An 18,320-nucleotide genomic window follows, 5' to 3' on the forward strand; every position below is an offset into this window, starting at 1 on the left:
ATGGCCCTGCGGCCGCTAGTGGAGAACGGACCCCAAGACAAAGTGCACTACCCGCCGGAGAGGTTTCAAAGCAACCCACATCACTTCGCAGCTTATTACACGCCCTTTACGCCCTACGGCCACTACACGAACGCCCTAATCTCTGCCGAGGAAGATTTCCAACCTTTCCGGCAGCTGGAAGCCGCAGTGTCTGCCTCCCAGTCTATACCCCCTTTCGGCTTCCACACGGCGCCTCCCCTGCCGAGCCCTAGCCAGACCCTCCAGCGGGAGCCGCTCTATGACCTCTCCTGGTACAGTAAGCTGCCAACGTGGTACCCAATTCCTCACTTCCCGAGAGAGGTGTCACACTTACTCAACGGTAGCCACGAGTATCCAGGCACCGGCAATGAAGACTTGGGCAACATTGGTGGCCGCAACGACAGTGGCCAATATTGTGGACCTGAAACTTTGTTTCTGCCGCCCCCTGCCCCTGTGAATGCGTCCCTGTTACCTGAAGGGCTGAAGTTCTCCCAGTTATTTTCTTGCCCCCCCAGTAATCAATCTGAAGCTGCCCCCAAATTTCTGAACCAAGAGGGGAAGCCGTCTCATCGTTACCACTTCACCCAGGAAGACCTGCACTTAGTCTTGTACGGGGTCATTCCCAGCCTGGAGCACTCAGCTCGCCTGCAGCACGCGATTTCCGGGCTCCCTGTTCCTACAGACAGCTCTGGTAAAGGCAGTCTACATACAACATCTAGAAGTTGGGTGAGAGGGAGTAGAGTGGGGAAGGGGCACTTGTAGGTGGAGTTAAGACCAACTAGTCTGGGAGAGTGAGAGTGAATGTACTTCCATTAGAGAAAGGGGCCTGGGGAGGCTTTAATTACTTAACTGCAGACTCCTAAGGTTTGTTTTAGCGGAGGATGTGGAGAGAAATGCTGCCTTGGATGGGTGTGTCAGCTGGTTGCAGATTCTCTCAGGATGTGCATGGATCTGATTCAGTTCATATGTGGAATCTCAGCTCAGTCATTTACCTTCACCTTAGTCAATCATTATTACCTCTGACTAAGTTCTTTAAATTTGCAAAATGGAGTTAATAACATAAACTGGCAAGGGTTGTTCTAAGTCCCAAGTAAAAAAATTGTATATGTAAAAGGAGTAGAAAAAATATAAAATAAATCAAATTTGGGGTAATGATTACCTCTGGGAAAGATGGAAGAAAATGCTTCCTGAAAGCATTTCATCATGGGCCCTCCCTGGTGGCGCAGCAGGTTAAAGCACAGCACTGAGAATCTAAAGCTGCTTCCGCATGAGTTCGATTCCCGTTTGCCCCGTTTGTCACGGAGGTGACCACATGGTGAGGCAGACCTCTCCTGCCCCGCCCGCTGCTCCCCTCAGCAGTGTACTTCATCGATCTGCCTGTTCTGTTCCCCACTCTGTCTCTGGTGAAGCCTCTCACCGCCCCTGAGCCTCTGGCCTGTACCCCAGCTCTGTGTGCACAAATAAATAAATCTTAAAAAAAAAAAAAGGCAAGAAAGCATTTCATCATACTTGTTAACAGCAAATTAACTGTTAGCCCTGTCTTTTCCTAGGGTCTGATTCTCTTCCTCAAACTCTGGATAAAGACTCTGTTCAACTACCAGAAGGTAGGCTGGGCTCCTTGCTTGTAATTCTTTCCTCAAGAATGATTTCAGTTAATCTTCTTACTGGCTTTCTTGCCTTGGGTTTCCCCTAGGTCTCTGCCTCAGGCAGACGAAATTTGGTGCAGTCCCACATTTTGGTGTGTTCTGCAGTAGTCTCATTGCCAAAGGAATCAGGTTTGGGCCCTTTCAGGGTAAAGTGGTCAACGCCAGTGAAGTCAAAACATACGGAGACAATTCTCTGATGTGGGAGGTAAGTGTGTTTCTGCTGGGCTGACTTGAGGGTGGGAAGGGAGGGGGATGGGGGAAATTTTTGCTTCTACCTCCCTGGGAGAGGCCTGACCTGGGTGGGAGAAGAGGATAGTTGGAACAGTAATCTGCTATCTTGTGCTGTTTTGCAATATAAAAGGAAGGAAAGGCAGGTGTTCACGCCATGAAATAGCACCTCTGCAAGAGTTCCAGAGATTTTTGTAGTACCTTAAGTCGTTTTAACCTGAAGATTAGTCATGGCATGTACATTTAAGGAATTAATCCATTGTGTTATATTTATAGACAAAACTAAATATTTTAAATATAATGATGCTGAAAATATGTCCAAGGAAATCAAAACAGATTTTTAAATGTTATCGTTTGCCAATGTAACTAGCTAATGATTTTTAAAAGCTGATAGTCTTACCTATATATATGTAAGGGACATGCTGGGAAGACGGTGTTGACCCTGAATTTCTACCTCTAAGATTAATCATTTAGTAAAGTAACCTAAAATCAGAATGTGGGAGATGTTAATCAAAGGGCTGCTTACAATAACAAAACAGTGAAGACTTTAGAATTGCCAACAGCAGAGAAAGCATTAATAATGGCTCTATTAGTATGCATGATAACCAGGTTGCATCCATGATAAGTGGGTGTCTTAGTGGAATTAATCTCTTTTCTTTTACCTCTGCTTATGAAATTAATGTATACTCACTATAGGAATTTGGAAATTAAAAAAGTTATAAAAGGAAAATATCAAAATACCATCTGATATCTTTAAGCTAATCTATTTAGGTGTGATGTTAATAACTTCAATAGTACATTCCATGGACTCAAATATGAAATTTGGGTCATATATTTTTAATAGTAAATTTATAGAAGAGGCCAAAAAATATACATTCCAAACTTAATATCTTATTTCATTTAGATATTTGAAGATGGCCATCTGAGCCACTTTATAGATGGAAAGGGAAGCTCTGGGAACTGGATGTCCTACGTCAATTGTGCCCGTTTTCCTAAGGAACAGAACCTAGTGGCAGTGCAATGTCAAGGGCAGATATTTTATGAGAGCTGCAAGGAGATCTACCAGCACCAAGAACTCCTTGTGTGGTATGGAGACTGCTATGAAAAGTTTTTGGATATTCCTGTGAGCCTTTACCTCTCAGAGCCGGGGAGACAAATGTCTGGGCTATCTGAAGGTGAGTGCACACCTTTGCCTCACTTGGTGAGAACTTCCTAGCAGAAGGACTGAGATTTTCCCCCAAACCAACACCTCTTACAGATTTTCCTGCAACTTCTCTGATTACTTGAGGGACTTCTTCCCTCCCTCCCCCCGCCCCCCAAAACTAATGCAGGAGACTAAACAAAGGGTGTCTCTATCTAGGGCGCATTACCCAGGGCATTACCCAGCTGTAGGATAACACCCTCATCTAACACTGCGGGAAGCTTCTATTCACAAGGTATTTTACTTCTGTCCTTGTCCCACCAGCCTCTCCCTTCCTGCCATACCGAGAATAAAATAAAAGAGAAATAAATGGGTGCAACTTCTGCTTAGGTGAGCCAATTTCTAACTCATCTGTGCTCAGGCTTATACACTTGATGAAGTCAAAAATTGGAGAGTAATGTTTTCCAAATGATGGTTTGCAGTAAATCGTAATGGGGAGGGAAATCAATACAGTGGTCAAGACCAGCATTAAAAGAAAAAATAGATTCTAAGAATGAAATAGAATAGACAATATTGATATGAATCTCACTTAAGTAAGAGTAAGCATTGTTTGAAATTTTTGTTGCTAATGGAAATGTGTATGCTGGGTCTCAAATGTAAGATATTTTTCTTAGTATAGGTCTCAGTTGTTTTTGAAAAGCATCATGTTACATTCTGGGTCTCAAATTTTAATGTGGTTGTGACTATCTGGGGCTTGGGAAAGGTGCAATTTCTCATTCTGAGACCCACGATTGTGCGTTTCTATCAAGCTTCCAGGGGGTGGTGATGTTCCTGGACTAAAGAACTAACAGACCATCATCCCACTCTCTAAAAGTGAACCTCTGGAATTTGCTTGTTAAAATAAGCTCTCTATGTGGTTTTCATAAACATAGAAGTTTGGGAACTGCTGGAGGGGAAGAGGTCCTAATATGTGAACTCACATAGAAGGATCACCTTATTTTGTTATAAGTGTAATAAATAACAGGTAAAAGAAAATGTGAATGGTATTCTCCACATACAATATTGATTGCCTGCCTGTCTCCATGCTAGAACTGAGGCCCTTTGTTATAGGGCAACCCTGGTATTCAAGTGCAGGAAATAACTCTAAACACCACAATATCCCCTGCTCCTGTATAGTATTGAATGAAGGAGGAAGACATTACCACTGTATTGGGGGGCAAGTTGCTTTTAGGTTAAAATGAAATAAGGGATGTATGAGGCAGGAAGAGGGAAGCTTTGGAAAAGTGAGTCAAAGGCAAGGACTCATTCACCAGGGGTTAGTTCACCAGTAGTGAGTGACAATTCACCAGTGGTGACTAGTCTCTTGAAAGATTCCAAGCAACAACTGATGTCTGAACTCTTTTTGTGGTGAGCTGTTTGCCTTCCACCCTAATATGTGCATGGCATGGAGGTGGGGGTCATGTTGGAGGGTGGAGATGGGGAGATTATCTGTAGTCTGTAAAGCTAACAGCTACCTCAGCACCAAGTCACGTAAGTCTTTTTGGTCACTTTTTAAAAATGTACCAATCATTGTTAAAATAAGAAATGAAAAAGATTCGAGAAAAATGTTTGATAACACAAAATAGAATCAGTTACCCTTTTGAAAAATTATTTAATATTATGTATCAAACTATTGAAATGTTTATGACCTTTGATGCCCCAGTAGGACTCTCCTGGAAAATTATCTTCAGGAAATTGTTTAAGGGGAAAAATTTGTATGTACTACCCATATTTGTGAAAAATCAACCAACCTACTTAATGAAATATCCCAACATACCTAATAAAAACAAGTAAATGATGATGAGTAACATGAAATAATATTCAGACACCAGAGACCACAATTATTAATAAGCAACAAAGATGCACACTTACGAATTTCCTGTGCTCCTACCCTGAACCGAATTACATAAGATGTTCAGGACGCTGTTAAGATGATATAATTTTTTGACTCTATATGGAAAGAAACTTTGAACAACTTATTTTGCTGGACAAAATTGTTTATGAATTTGTTTTCTGTTAATATGAATGTTTTTGGATAAGTTTTAAAAAAGAAAAAAATCAGAATTCCTCTGTTTTCAAAAGAATTGCTTTTTGCAGACTTTTTCCAGGCTTGGTGGGTACTTTGCCTTTTAGGTCTTGAGTGGGAGGGAACAGTCTGGACCCTATGTGGGCGGGTTATTTGAGTATGCAAGCCTGCCGAGTGTGTGTTTTGGGGGTTGTAGGTGTGGAATGTGAATACAACTCGAAATCGTTTGCAAATTCTGTCTGAACTGTTGTGAGGTGGGGTTGAAAGCATCCCTATCAGTATCGGGGAAATCCCTTGGATAAAAAGAGTTTTTGATAAAGATGTGGGGTGGGGGGTGGCACAGGGAGGAAAGAGAGGGACAGGATAAAATAAGTTAAGATAAAATTTCCAAGCACCCATGGGCAGCTGAGTAAGCTGAACCCTAATTAGTAAGGGCGGTGCCACTCCAGTCTAAATGGTTGTTGGGCAAACTACTTAAACTTATTCTGAATTTTGGTATGCTTTAGTGCTTTCATTTGTAAAGATCTTGGACTCTGGCTCTTAGACTCAGTCCCACCCCGGGAAGCAGGAAGGCGAGGTATTTCTGACCAATGGCAAATCTAGCTCTGAGTAAAAACCATCCCAGCTGGAGTATTCTGAGAGTATTAGCACCTCAATGAAAGTGATAGACTTAGCTGGGCAACGGATAAGCCTGGGGTAGGTGGTTACCTTCCCGGTTATTTACTTAATGAATGGTTTATTTCCTTAGTCACCTGTTAAGGTGCCTTGGTCTTAGTTGTTAACTAACAAAATTCCTGATGGTTAGCCTCCCTGCTGTCCTGATGCTGAAAAGATTTCCATCTACAGACTTTCAGATACTCACCTTTCTTCCTCCCTGGGGCAGACAATGATTCTCAATGATGCATTCACAGTGAAAGCCACTTTATCCTCTGGAATCCAGAGTGTCCACAGCAGGGGTGCTTTTGTAGGTGGCCCTTGTCTTCTCCCCTGCCCCCAATACATAGACACCCCTGAAATTGGGACCTTCTTTGCTAGAGTCGGCAGCACCCTCTCTAACCTCAGTTCTCCCCCTCCTTCTTCCATTGATTAAGACCAGGTTTAGCTTTCTCACAAATGTTGTTAGTAAGATTTCCGTAAGTGTTAGACTTAAATTGTCAATGAAAACACCATATTCTATATTAAAAGGCAAAATATTGCCATTCATTTTCTATCCATGACAAGTCTGCCTCTGTATTGTCCCCCAAAAGTTCAGGGATGTGAACTCTAAGCTAAGAGGATGTAACCAGGTCAAACAGAACCACAGTTGTGAAGCCTGAGAAGCAAGTTGTGGGTGTCCCTTCTTCTGGGGGAATTGCTTGAACTTGTAGCTCAGACCAATCCGAAAGGGTCAAGCGATGTTTCTGTATTTTGATCGTATAACAAGTACCAGTCTGGGTGTATTCAAGAATTACAGGATTAACCTTTTTAAAAAAATTATTTTAATTATGCATACAAGAACTGGGGATTAGGGCAGAAGTGTGGCGGTGAAAGGACTCATCAGGGACAGTGGGGAACAGAAATGCACTGCTGAGGGGAGCAGCAGGTGAGATAGAAGAGTACTGTTGTGCCATGTGGGTCAGCTTCCTGGCTGGCTGGGGATCTAACTCATGCCTCCACAGTTGCTAGTGATACATTGATAGTGTTGAGACTTTAACTCTGTGTCACCAGGGTGGCCCAGATTGAACTTTTTATATTGGGCAGGGAGAAGAGTTCCTTCAAAAAATACATTTCAGTAAACAAAGAAAACCTGTACATTAAAATAATGACATGGGCAATATGTAGACTTTGAAGCCTAAGTTGAATAACAAAATGAAGTAATGGTTTAGTTACAAATGGCATGTGGTTTAACTTTTTAAGTCAATATATATTAGCGATTATGGATTGAGGTATTTATAAATCAAACGATAGATTAGTATTGAAATCTATTATAGAGGGAAGTCTACAAGTTCTTCGTCAAAGGTTGGTATTGGACACATGAAGGGTTTTTTTTTGTTTGTTTGTTTTTTCTATTTTGACTTTGATATGTTCAAATTTTCTGTAAGAATTTCTTGTTGGGCGTAAGAATGAGAGAAGTTAGCTGACCAAGCCCCTCATGTTTTTCCTTTATTTGACAGAATCTGCAGAGGGTTACAGATGTGAAAGATGTGGAAAAGTATTTACCTACAAATATTACAGAGATAAGCATCTCAAGTACACCCCCTGTGTGGACATGGGTGATAGGAAATTTCCCTGCTCTCTCTGTAAACGATCCTTTGAGAAGCGTGACCGGCTCAGAATCCATATTCTTCATGTCCATGAGAAGCACAGGCCTCACAAGGTAAGAACCAGGGTAGGAATGACCCCGTCTACCCCACACTCTGCTTTCACACACCTTCCCCAAGCTGCTAAATATAGGTCTGTGATGGCTTTATAGATGCTAAGTGCTGGGATGTAATACCTGGTAAAATCATTTTAGGTTGGTAGTGCTGCTGTAGGACAGGCATGACCCGAATAGCTGAGTGGTAGGTGGCCGTGTAGATAGAGACAAACATGGATAGAGAAAGAGTCCACTTCTCTCTGGACACTCGGGTAATGAAAGGCCTCATTGAAGAGGTGACCTTGAGCCAAATCTAGGAGATTAGTGGGGTGTCTAACTTATTACATCAGCAGGATGGTTGAGGGGTTGGGGAGTGGGTTGAGATATTCCAGGCAAGAAAGAGATTAGTGTGTAGGTTTTTTTTTTTAAAGATTTATTTTTATTTATGCATACAGAACTGAGGTACAGGCCAGAGGTGCAGGGTAGTTAGAGGATTCACCAGAGGCAGAGTGGGGAGCAGAACAGGGATATCAATGAAATACTGCTGAGAGGAGCAGTGGGCGAGTCAGGAGAGGCCATGTGGGTCATTTCCCTGGCTGGGAATGGAACTCACGGTGAAGTGACTGTTTTGAGCTTCATGGTGCTGTACTTTAACCTGTTGTGCCACTAGGGAGGGCCCGGTGTGTAGTTTTAGACAACTGCAACTTGTCTATAACCTGTGCAGGCTTATCTTATCGATTGTTATGACCATGGTCCAAAGAATGGAAGACCTGTATGGTAGACCAAGGATTTGATAAGGGAAAAGACAAAAATGGCATGTAGGGGAGGGATATTTTTCACCATTCTGGATACCTAGTGGCTTTAACAGGCTTTGTGTAAAAAAGTGCAAACTACCATTGGACTTAGGGAAATTGGGTCAGACAGACATGGGTTTCTCTCTGGGCCATGTAGGTCCAACAAATGATGCTACAATTTTGAGCAACTCTAGCTCCAGATTTCCTTGTTTGAAAACTAAGTCATCATCATAGAATTGCTCTTATTGTTTCCCTCCTGGTCACAGCTAAACTTCTAAAAAGGTCACATTTAGTAACTATTATTTACTTCTGTAAATGTTGAGTCTTTTTAAAAACTAGTACATTGTTTTTATAACTCTAAGGATATAATTTATTTCCTAGCCATCAGCCTGACAAAAAGTTAAAAGCTATACTGTCTAGTATTTTCTGATAGTATCATCTTAGAGACTGCAAGTCATATGTCAATTGGTGGTAAGAATTATTCAATCAATTGTATAAATCATGGTGTATTAAACAAAAATAAGGGGTAGAATGTGTATAGCATGATGTCATTAAACTACCTTATTACACTTGCTATGTGGATGAAAAAAAACAGAAAAGAATACATTATATTGCTGATTCGATTTCTGGGAGTGTGTGAATAAAGCCAACAGTGATTTTTACTTGGCAAACTTATTTTTAACTTTAATTTTTTTAATATACAGAAATAATACATACTTGGTAAGTACAATTTGGAGGAAAAAAAAAACAAAACTAAATCTACCTAACATGCTATAACCCAATGTTAAGACATTGGAAGTGAAGTTTTCTTTTTTTTTTTTTTAATGATTTATTTTTATTTGTGCATACAGAACTGGGGCACAGGCCAGAGGCTCAGGGACAGGACAGCAAGAGGCTTCACCAGAGACAGAGTGGGGAACAGAACAGGCAGATCGATGAAGTACACTGCTGAGGGGAGCAGCGGGCGGGTCAGGAGAGGTCTGCCACGCCATGTGGTCACCTCCGGGGCAGGCGGGAATCAAACTCATGCAGAAGTGGCTTTAGCTTCTCATTGCTGTGCTTTGACCCGCTGCGCCACCAGGAAGGGCCGAAATTTTCTTGTATATGTGTGTGTGTTTAATATACTCAGATCATACTGAAATTTAGGAGGCTACTTAACATTACATCAGGAGCTAATTTGAAAACATAAAGTGACTATGTCAGTACATTAGATGATTGTGAAATAATTTATTTAACCAATCCCTTATTTTGTGTATTCCTTCCTACAATATTTCTACAGTGACAAAATGCTTAAAAAAAAAGTTGAGTCAAAGTATGTGTACAATTTTTAAGACTCTCAAATTAAGGTGTCAGATGTCTTCAAAAGAAAGTATCATTCTTTAATCCAACTAACTGGGCTCAAGTGAAATAACTTGCAGCAGATGTCCCATAGTAATCTTTTAGGCTGTCATTTTAACAGATGAGAAATTATATACTCTTTGATTTTGTATTATATTATTGATGAGGTTTAAATTTTAAAATACATTTTATTAATAATAGCCTATTCACCCTGTGGTTTGTCCTTGGAGAATATGTAACTGCTACATGCTTTTGTAATATTTTTGACCAGCTCTGGGATTTGGAGATTTCTTCATACTTTTATTTCGTAACTCGGAGTATTCCACTAGAAATGGCATGTTATAGTTTAAATTGGTAGACTTTTTTTCAGTCAGCACAAAAAGTAATGGAGGATCTTACAGTTGGATGAGATTCAACATTTAGGATTACTTAAACTTTGTGCGAAGAGGTGAAAAGGGTGTTAAAAGCAGATGCTTTGGGATTACTGTTTGCTTTGTATTTGATTAAAGATGAATGTTAGCTCAAGAGGTTTCTACTAGCATGTTGGATGGCTCATGGGCCTGAACACTGAGGTCAATGGGGTCTTGGTTTTGAGGAGAGAAGCTCTGGATTGGCACTGTGGCCTGCAAGGGCAGTAGATGACAAGACCTAAAAGGAGGACCTGAAGCTGGTCATTGTGAAGTGATAACTGGCACCTGTTTCCTGGTAGATTCAGGCATAATCATTTTAAGCTGGCAGTAGAAAAGGATAAGTCCTGTCATAGTCCATAGTCCATAGTCCTCTTCAGTTATCTTATTTGCAAACTCTCCTGAGTGTCTCATCCTTTATTTATCATGACTATAAATACCATTTCACATGTTTACAGTATGTAGCCAAGAATTTTGTGCTGAGCTCCAGAGACGTTGGTGGTTTTTCTCTGAACATGTTCTCAACATGAATTTCCCATGATGCTTTATCTTCATTATGTTAAGGAATAAGATTTTTCTTTCCTTTCCTTGTTTTTATTGCTTAATATTTTTAATTCTCATTTTGTTTCTTTATATCATACACTTTCATTCAAATACTTTTAAGATGATATAGTATTTTAATTACTGTATAAGTCTAAAATTAAACATTTCATTGAACAGGAGAAAAGAAACTCAAGTGTGGGACAGAGGTTGTCTTAGCGCTATCAAGCTATTGGCAGTCACCGTGGCATGAGTTCAATCCCTGGCCAGGAAGCTGACCCACATGGCCTGGCAGACCTCTCCTGTCTCTACTGCTGCTCCCCTCAGCAGTGTTTTTTTAATAAATCCACATGTTCTGCTCTCCACTGTTTCTGGTGAATCCCCTCACTCCCGCACCTCTGGCCTACACCCCAATTCTTGTATGCCTAAATAAATAAAAGACATTTAAAAATTTTGTTTTTAAAACTCAAGGGCCCTCACTGGTGGCACAAGGTGTTAAGATACAGCACTGTGAAGCTGTCCACAGCCGCATCAGCACGAGTTCGATCCCCAGCTATGGAGCTAACCCATGTGTTGCAGAAGACCTCCTGTCTTATCCACTGCTCCCCTCAGCAGTGTATTTCAACAATCTTCCTGTTATGTTCCCAGCTCTGTCTCTGGTGAATCTTCTCACACCCTGTATCTTTGGCCTACACCCCAGCTTTTGTATGCATAAATAAGTAAATCTTTAAAAAAGAAAAAGAAACTTAAATGAAACAAACATGCAGAACTTCTTAAAAATTTTTCTTTTTTTTTTTTAAAAAAGATGTATTTATGCATACAAGAACTGGAGTATAGGTTAGAGGTGTGGGGTTGAGGAATATGGCAGAGGGTGAAAGGATTCACCACAGACAAAGTAGGGAGCAGAAAGCAGAACATGCAGTTGACCAAAATACACTGCTGAGGAGCGCAGCTGTGCCATGTTGGACAACTTCCTGATCAGGCAGTGAGCATCAAACTCGTGTTGTGGACAGTGGCTGTGGACAGCTTCATAATGCTGCAGCTCAACCCCTTGCAACACCAGGGAAGCCCCCAGAAAAATTAAAGATTTAATTTATGTTTACAAGAACTGGGTAACAGGCCAGAGGTACGGGGTGGTGGTGGTGGGAGGATTCACAAGAAACAGTGTGGGGAACAGAACAGATGGACTGAAATACACTGCTGAGGGGAGCAGTGGGCAGGACAGGAGACATCTGCTGTGCCATGTGGGTCACCTCCCTGGTCATTGAACTCATGCTGCAGTGGCTGCAGATAGCTTCATAGTGCTAGGTCTTAACCCCTGTGCCACCAGGGAGACCCCCAGACATATTATTTTTAATAAAAACGATCATCTATTGAAAGAGAAAAATGTTATTGTTTTACAAAAATATCATTAGATGCTGGGTATATAACAAAGCATGGGAACACCCTGTATTACCACCCTCCAAAAAACATTTAAACCCTATATGTCTTTTTAAATTTTGCATAGAAGAACTGGTGATATTGGGGGCTAGACTAGGAGGACTCACCAGAGACAGAGTAGAGAACGAAATAGGCAGATGGACTGAAATACACTGTGAGACAAGAGCTCTGCTGCACCAGATGTGGGTCACTGACCGGGGATAGAACTCACATCTTCAAGGTGATAGCACTAAGACTTAGCCTTCGGTCACTAGGGAGGCCTCCTTTTTATCACAAAATAAAATTGTTAGAGCAAATCCCTGTGACTCATAACCATGAGTAGCAAAAGTACTTCTTAAATGGATTCAGAATGTCAGCTCTCCCCAACACTGAAATATCTGACCAATGGAGAGAGCTGTTTTTCATAAAGAATTGTCTCTTAAGGGCCCTCCCTCCCTGCTGGTCTCCTGGCCCACCCACTGCTCCCCTCACAGTGTACTTCTCTATTCTACCTGTTCTGCTCCCCAATCTATCTGGTGAATCCTCTCACCCTCTGCATCTCTGGCCTGTACCCCAGTTCTATATGAATAAAAAAAAAAAAAAAAGAATTGTCTCTTAAGCTCCATCAACTGCTCAATTCTGTGCCAGATTCACTTTCTTTGTTTCATCTTGGCTTGTAAGTTTTAGTTTTGCTAAGAGTTTTAATTGTAAGATAAATTTCCTTTGTTTCTTCCTTTAAAGATTTATTTATGTATGCAAGAGTTGAGGTGTAGGCCAGGTGTGGGAGGGTGAGAGGATTCGCCAGAGACAGAGTGTTGCGCAAAACAGATGGATCTACTGAAATACACAGCTGAGGAGCACAGTGGGAGAGACAGGTGTGATTTACGATACCATGTAGGTTAGATCCCTGGCTGAGCATTAAATTCATGCTGCAGTGGAGGCTGGTAGCTTGATAGGGCTAAGACTTAACCCCTGTACCACCAAGAAGGCCCTAAATTTCATTTCTTAATTGTACAACTTGTATAATACATTTACATTAAGAACTTCTTTGAGACTATTCTCACTTACATACTTTGATAGTTTGATAGGATATAGGGTTTTAGAAATATTTTTTCCTCAGAAATTTCAAAGTATCTTAAAATTACTCGTGGAAGGAAAGAATTTCTTTGGAGTTCTGATTTTAGCAGAATGTGTTAAAATAAAATGGATGTCTTTTCCTTTTGCACTATAATCAATGTAGTACAAGGCATTCTTTCCCTATGAAGGTAGAGGTCCAGAGCTCAAAGGTATTTTCGTGTTCTTTCTTTGGTTATCTTCTAGATCTGTGCTTTCTCCTGGAACTTTTCAGGCAGAAGTCAGGTATTGTCTTTATCCTCCCATATTTTTACTTCACTATTTTTTTCCCAATAACTTCTCAGATTGTGCCAGCTTTATTCCTCAAGTCAAGTATTTAGTCTTTTAGCAGTTCAGCTATGCATTTCTATTCTGTACATTTTTTTGTCAAGCTTGTTTTTAATTTTCAAAGTCGTAGTCAATCAGTTCTCTGCATTATTAGCTTAAGCATCTGATTCTTTTTGCTTCAGTAGCAATAACACACACTATTTTAAAACTTCAAGTAGTACATTAAATAGACTTTTAAAATCCACCCAGAGTCCACAATCTAAAAATGTACTTCTCTCAGAGCATGTGTGCACACCTGGGTACCAGGCCATGGTAGCACAGCAGTTTCCTTTCCTTTACCTGGTTTAAAGACTCTAGATGATTTGACAAGAATCATTAGAATCAAGAATCCCGAGAGATGACCTGAACAGCAAGTGGCTGTACCGTGTGCTCTCGTGTCATGTCACCTGTACCTCCATTTTGGTCCATATATTCCTTACCACATCCACTCAATTTTTATCTTATCTCTAGCTGTGTTGACTACATAGTAAGTATTCTGGAAATTCCTATGGACGCAATTGTGCAATGTTTGCAGTTTACTCACAACGCTGTAAGGAAAACAGCCTGTATTTTGCTCATGAGAAGAATTTGGAAATAGATTCCAAGTTTAATTGAATAGCTACTTGTTGGTAGATCAGGACTAATTCAGTCCTCTCTTAAACACCATGATCCTGTTTAATTCCCACATTTCACATCAGAAGCAACTTGACAGCTAAAGATGTTAGAAAAATTACCTAACATGACAGCGTTGTACAAGCTCTGCACTAGAAGCCACACTGCTGGGTTCTTTCTTGCGTTTTGTCCAGGATGTCTTTCTACTTTCTCAAATAGACCCTAAGCCTGGGTTTTCCCTAAAAACATACACAGAATAAATACAGTAATTCTCTCATCCCGGGTAAACACAATGGTGAAATAAACTTGTTAAGGGAAGATGTGATTTCAGCCATATTTTTCTTTCTCGACTTAGTGTTCGACATGTGGGAAATGTTTCTCTCAATCTTCCAGTCTAAACAAGCACATGAGAGTCCACTCTGGAGACAGACCCTACCAGTGTGTGTATTGTACAAAGGTAAATGGAGCCTTCTGCTAAAGGATCTGCCTTGATTGAGCCCTGCTTGGGTGTACATAGATAAGAACTTGAAGCATAAAATCTGGTTTATAACAACTTCTTGGTAAATTAATTCAGTCCCCATGTCCATCTTCAAATCTGTTCAAGTTTGTTTAAGATAGAACCTTCTATTGTTAAAATGGTATTTAAGGCATGTGCAATGAAATACATCCTCCATTTATAGGAACCCCATGATTACAGATTTAACTGTGTAGCATTTAACAGCGTGGACTCTTAAATGCTACAGTGTGAGGGGTCCTTACAGTGAAATGTTCTCTATCTTATCTATGTCATACTCTTGGTTGTGATATTGAATTATAGTTTTGTAAGATGTATCCATTGGGGAAAACTGGGTAAAGGGCATACCAGGATCTATTGCTATAACTGCATGTGAATTTACAATTATTTCAAAATTTAAATTAAAAAAAGAAGTCAATAAGGTGGCGATTTAGCTAACTGGCCAATAATAGCTAGTCCTTTTGCACTTTTATCTTAGAGGGTAGCCCTACGTCTACCTACGTCTTGATTAATGCAGGTTGGTGAGTGTCATGTCAAACTTGCTGGGTATGCTCATGGGGACAGGGTTGGTGGTCTGCATCTCTAACTAGACTCGCAGGTAATCTTAGCCCCTGAAGAGCCACTGTTCTAATAACCAGTGTTACTCAAAACTAGCAGAATGACAATCAATCATGTCTCTTTACATTAAATCTACTGCTGTGACCACGAGCTTTCTATCTATAGCTCTTGGTTCATCAATTGGAGAATGGAGAATCAGTGACAATAAAATCAACTCCTTTGTTTAACTGGTTGTCCAGCTAATGGATATTTACTTTTTCTGCTTTCCATTCTCCCGCAGAAGTTTACTGCCTCCAGCATACTCCGCACACATATTAGGCAGCACTCCGGGGAGAAGCCCTTCAAATGCAAGTACTGTGGTAAATCTTTTGCGTCCCACGCTGCCCATGACAGTCATGTCCGACGCTCACACAAGGAGGATGACGGCTGCTCCTGCAGCATCTGTGGAAAAACACTCCCAGATCAAGAAGCGTTCTTCTCCCACATGAAGTTTCATGAAGACTACTAACCCTCAGGAGGGAGTTCAGGGACATTATGAAAACTAAGGACTTTATTTTCTTGGTTATCGGTGTGTTGTATAAACATGATAATTATATTGAGACAAAAAAAAAAAAACCAGAAAAATGGAAATAACCTATTAGCTGAGTTTGCCAGATTTAGTAACTGATCTTAGCAGATTTCACAAATGTTTTTCACAGTTTCCAACAAGAGTGGTACTTTGGTGAATTTACATAGAAACCGTGAAAGCTGGCTATTAGTACTATTAGTACTTAAGCGTCTGTCAACTCAACATGAATCCTAAGAGAGAATGCATTTCACTTCAGGGTCCGGGAGTAGAGTCTCTAATTTTGTGAGGAGAAGGGAGGCCTTTTCTCTATTTTCCTTGGGCCCGCAATTATAATATTATTTTAAAGAACTCATTCAATCCAGAACTTCATTAATATTATACTAAGTATTCAGACATAAATTAATTTGGATTCATTTCTGCCCTTAGTTCCTACCTATCCCCATCACATGCCAGATGTGTGTTTATAATTTGCTGAACACCAAACAGAATTGCTTGGAGGACACAGACACTACTTATACAACCTGCCATCTGTGACCTTTACCAAATGGAGGAGAAAAATTATCAAAGAATGGCTAAATCATTATGATGGGCTAATTATTTAATTATATTGCTCTGCTTTTAAGTCTGATTTCACTTCTGAGGAGCAAAATTTTTTAGGTTTTTCTAATTACCTGCTACATGCCAGTATACAGAGTAAGAAGAAAAATAGGCCATATAAGTTATCAATAGGTTGGTGCAAGCCTGGGGGCATGATTTTATTTAATGTATGGGGAGACAGACAGCAGACTCATCTTTTGTGGATGGCAATAGACAACGTTATGAGACGGTGCCAGTGAGTTCACCACTTTGCAGATGAGGAAATGAAGGCTGAGAAAGGAAGTGATGCAGAAAGCCCAGTCCACTTACTTCAGAGATGAGTCTCATAAGGCTGGGTATGCTCTACTTAGGAATCCTGCCAAGAAAATAGCATTTTGTCTATGAAGTAGCTCATTCTTCCCTATAATAAGACAAGCAACAACATACTTTAAAAGTCTTAAATTTTCTCATGGAAAACATGAGACCAGAATAAGTAACCAAGGCAAATAAGCTATGCCACATCCCTGGGTTTTTCCTTTTTTAGCCATGGCCCACAGCTCTCAAAATCGAACAGTTTCAATATGGAACAGATGCCCCTTCCGGAAGGAGGCTCCCAGCTGAAGCAGAGTCCTTTGAGAGAGATATGTAGTGCAGGTGGAAAAGCAGTGATAGATTTTCCTCCAGGGAATTCTTTGCTGCGTTGACTAGGCCTGAGTAATTTATCCTAATGGGAATGTGCCCTGTTGTTTTAGGCCTGTTTTAGTTCATGTTAATTAAGTCAGAACAATGGTCTTTTGAAAAGATTGGGCCTCATCCTGTAATTAGGCAGCCTTTCTTTGACTGCTAGCTCAAGCTATATTTCTTACTATTTATGGGTTTGAACATTATTTTAAAATTAAACAGTAAAGCAAGACATCAGGAACTGGTGTGGTTAGTTGAGTAATGCAAAGTAACCTTTTTTCCTTAACCAAAATAGTAGCCCAGAAAAAGATAACGTTTTTTCCTTTTGCTTTTTTCTAGTAATCACTCAGATGCATACATTCCAAATAATATTGGGTCATGCATGATCACATTAACTGGAAAATTTGGGGAACTATTTTTTCACTTAATCTGACCTGTTCCCTGTTGATCCGTTTACATATTTTAAGTTTTGTCTGGAAAATAATAGTTCATAACACTTTTTGGAATCAACTTAAACTCTGTTTAGACCAATGTGTATCACATCTATTTATGAAAATAATTTGAACCATAAGGACCATTTTAAAAACAGACTGTCAAACTAGAATTAAAATCACCACTTAGAATGTAGGATGAAATTAAGATTTAGGGCTAGTATAATTTCACTTGCTACACATGGTTAAAATATACACAGAATATAGGTTTTTAGAGATGGATGAACTTGTATTTGTCCACCACTTTCTCATTGCTTAATATTGGGCAAGTCACTTAATTTCTGAGGCTTAATATCTTCAGCTATAACATAATGTGATAGGTAGGGTGTTAAGTAAAATTAAGTGACTTGCATTCTCAATGATACTTTAAAAAATCTTCATCCTTTGTCTTGTCAGTCTAAGCAAATGAAAGACAATTACTCAGATTTCTGTTGCTGATACAAATACTTTTCGTCCATAGATTCTTCAAAGTGTGGCTCCTGGACCAATTACCTAGCTTTACCCTACACCTACTGAATAAAAATTCTGTCATGGGATACAGCAATCAGGATTAAAAGTTTGAAAACCAGTGCTTCATTTTTCAACTGCCCAAAACATAGTAGGTATGGATGAGTAGCTAGGTAATTTGATAAAATCAAAAGCAACAGCTTTAGGAGAAACCATTAATGTGCAAATTGCAGGTAAAATAGTACTCATCCTAAGAATCATGGATATCAATAGAACAGTTTTCTCACTTTACTATTAGGAAATTTTCTATAGCGATGAGCCTGATAGATGAAATTTAAAGACCTCTTGTGGCAGTTTCTCTGATATTGTTTTCGTATCAGTCTATATCTGATGCTAAATATCATCTGTGTACTCATTAGACTAAAGTGTAAAAAGGATATCTGAACTCTGGAAAAATAACTAGGCTTAAAGTGAAGTGGCTTGATGATATTGATGAAGCTCT

At 40.0% G+C, this 18,320-nt stretch overlaps 1 protein-coding gene across 1 annotated transcript; it reads left to right on the forward strand.

Annotated features, from left to right (window-relative positions):
* Positions 1-15,571, forward strand: PRDM14 (PR domain containing 14). Its single transcript, XM_004680027.2, has 7 exons — positions 1-709; positions 1,569-1,622; positions 1,712-1,869; positions 2,797-3,067; positions 7,252-7,454; positions 14,339-14,440; positions 15,336-15,571. Exons 1-7 carry the CDS (start codon positions 1-3, stop codon positions 15,561-15,563), a joined length of 1,725 nt encoding a protein of 574 aa, XP_004680084.2. The 3' UTR covers positions 15,564-15,571.
* Positions 15,572-18,320: the final 2,749 nt, after the last annotated feature.

Source organism: Condylura cristata, unplaced genomic scaffold (genome assembly GCF_000260355.1).
Source record: "Condylura cristata isolate star-nosed mole 26May11 unplaced genomic scaffold, ConCri1.0 scaffold00009, whole genome shotgun sequence".
Taxonomy (NCBI): domain Eukaryota; kingdom Metazoa; phylum Chordata; class Mammalia; order Eulipotyphla; family Talpidae; genus Condylura; species Condylura cristata.

Coding starts and splice junctions, on each gene's coding strand:
- PRDM14 (XM_004680027.2), top strand. CDS start 1: ATGGCCCTGCGGCCGCTAGTGGAGAACGGACCCCAAGACAAAGTGCAC. Junction 1,870..2,796: donor ACAATTCTCTGATGTGGGAG/GTAAGTGTGTTT, acceptor TATTTCATTTAG/ATATTTGAAGATGGCCATCT. Junction 14,441..15,335: donor AGTGTGTGTATTGTACAAAG/GTAAATGGAGCC, acceptor ATTCTCCCGCAG/AAGTTTACTGCCTCCAGCAT.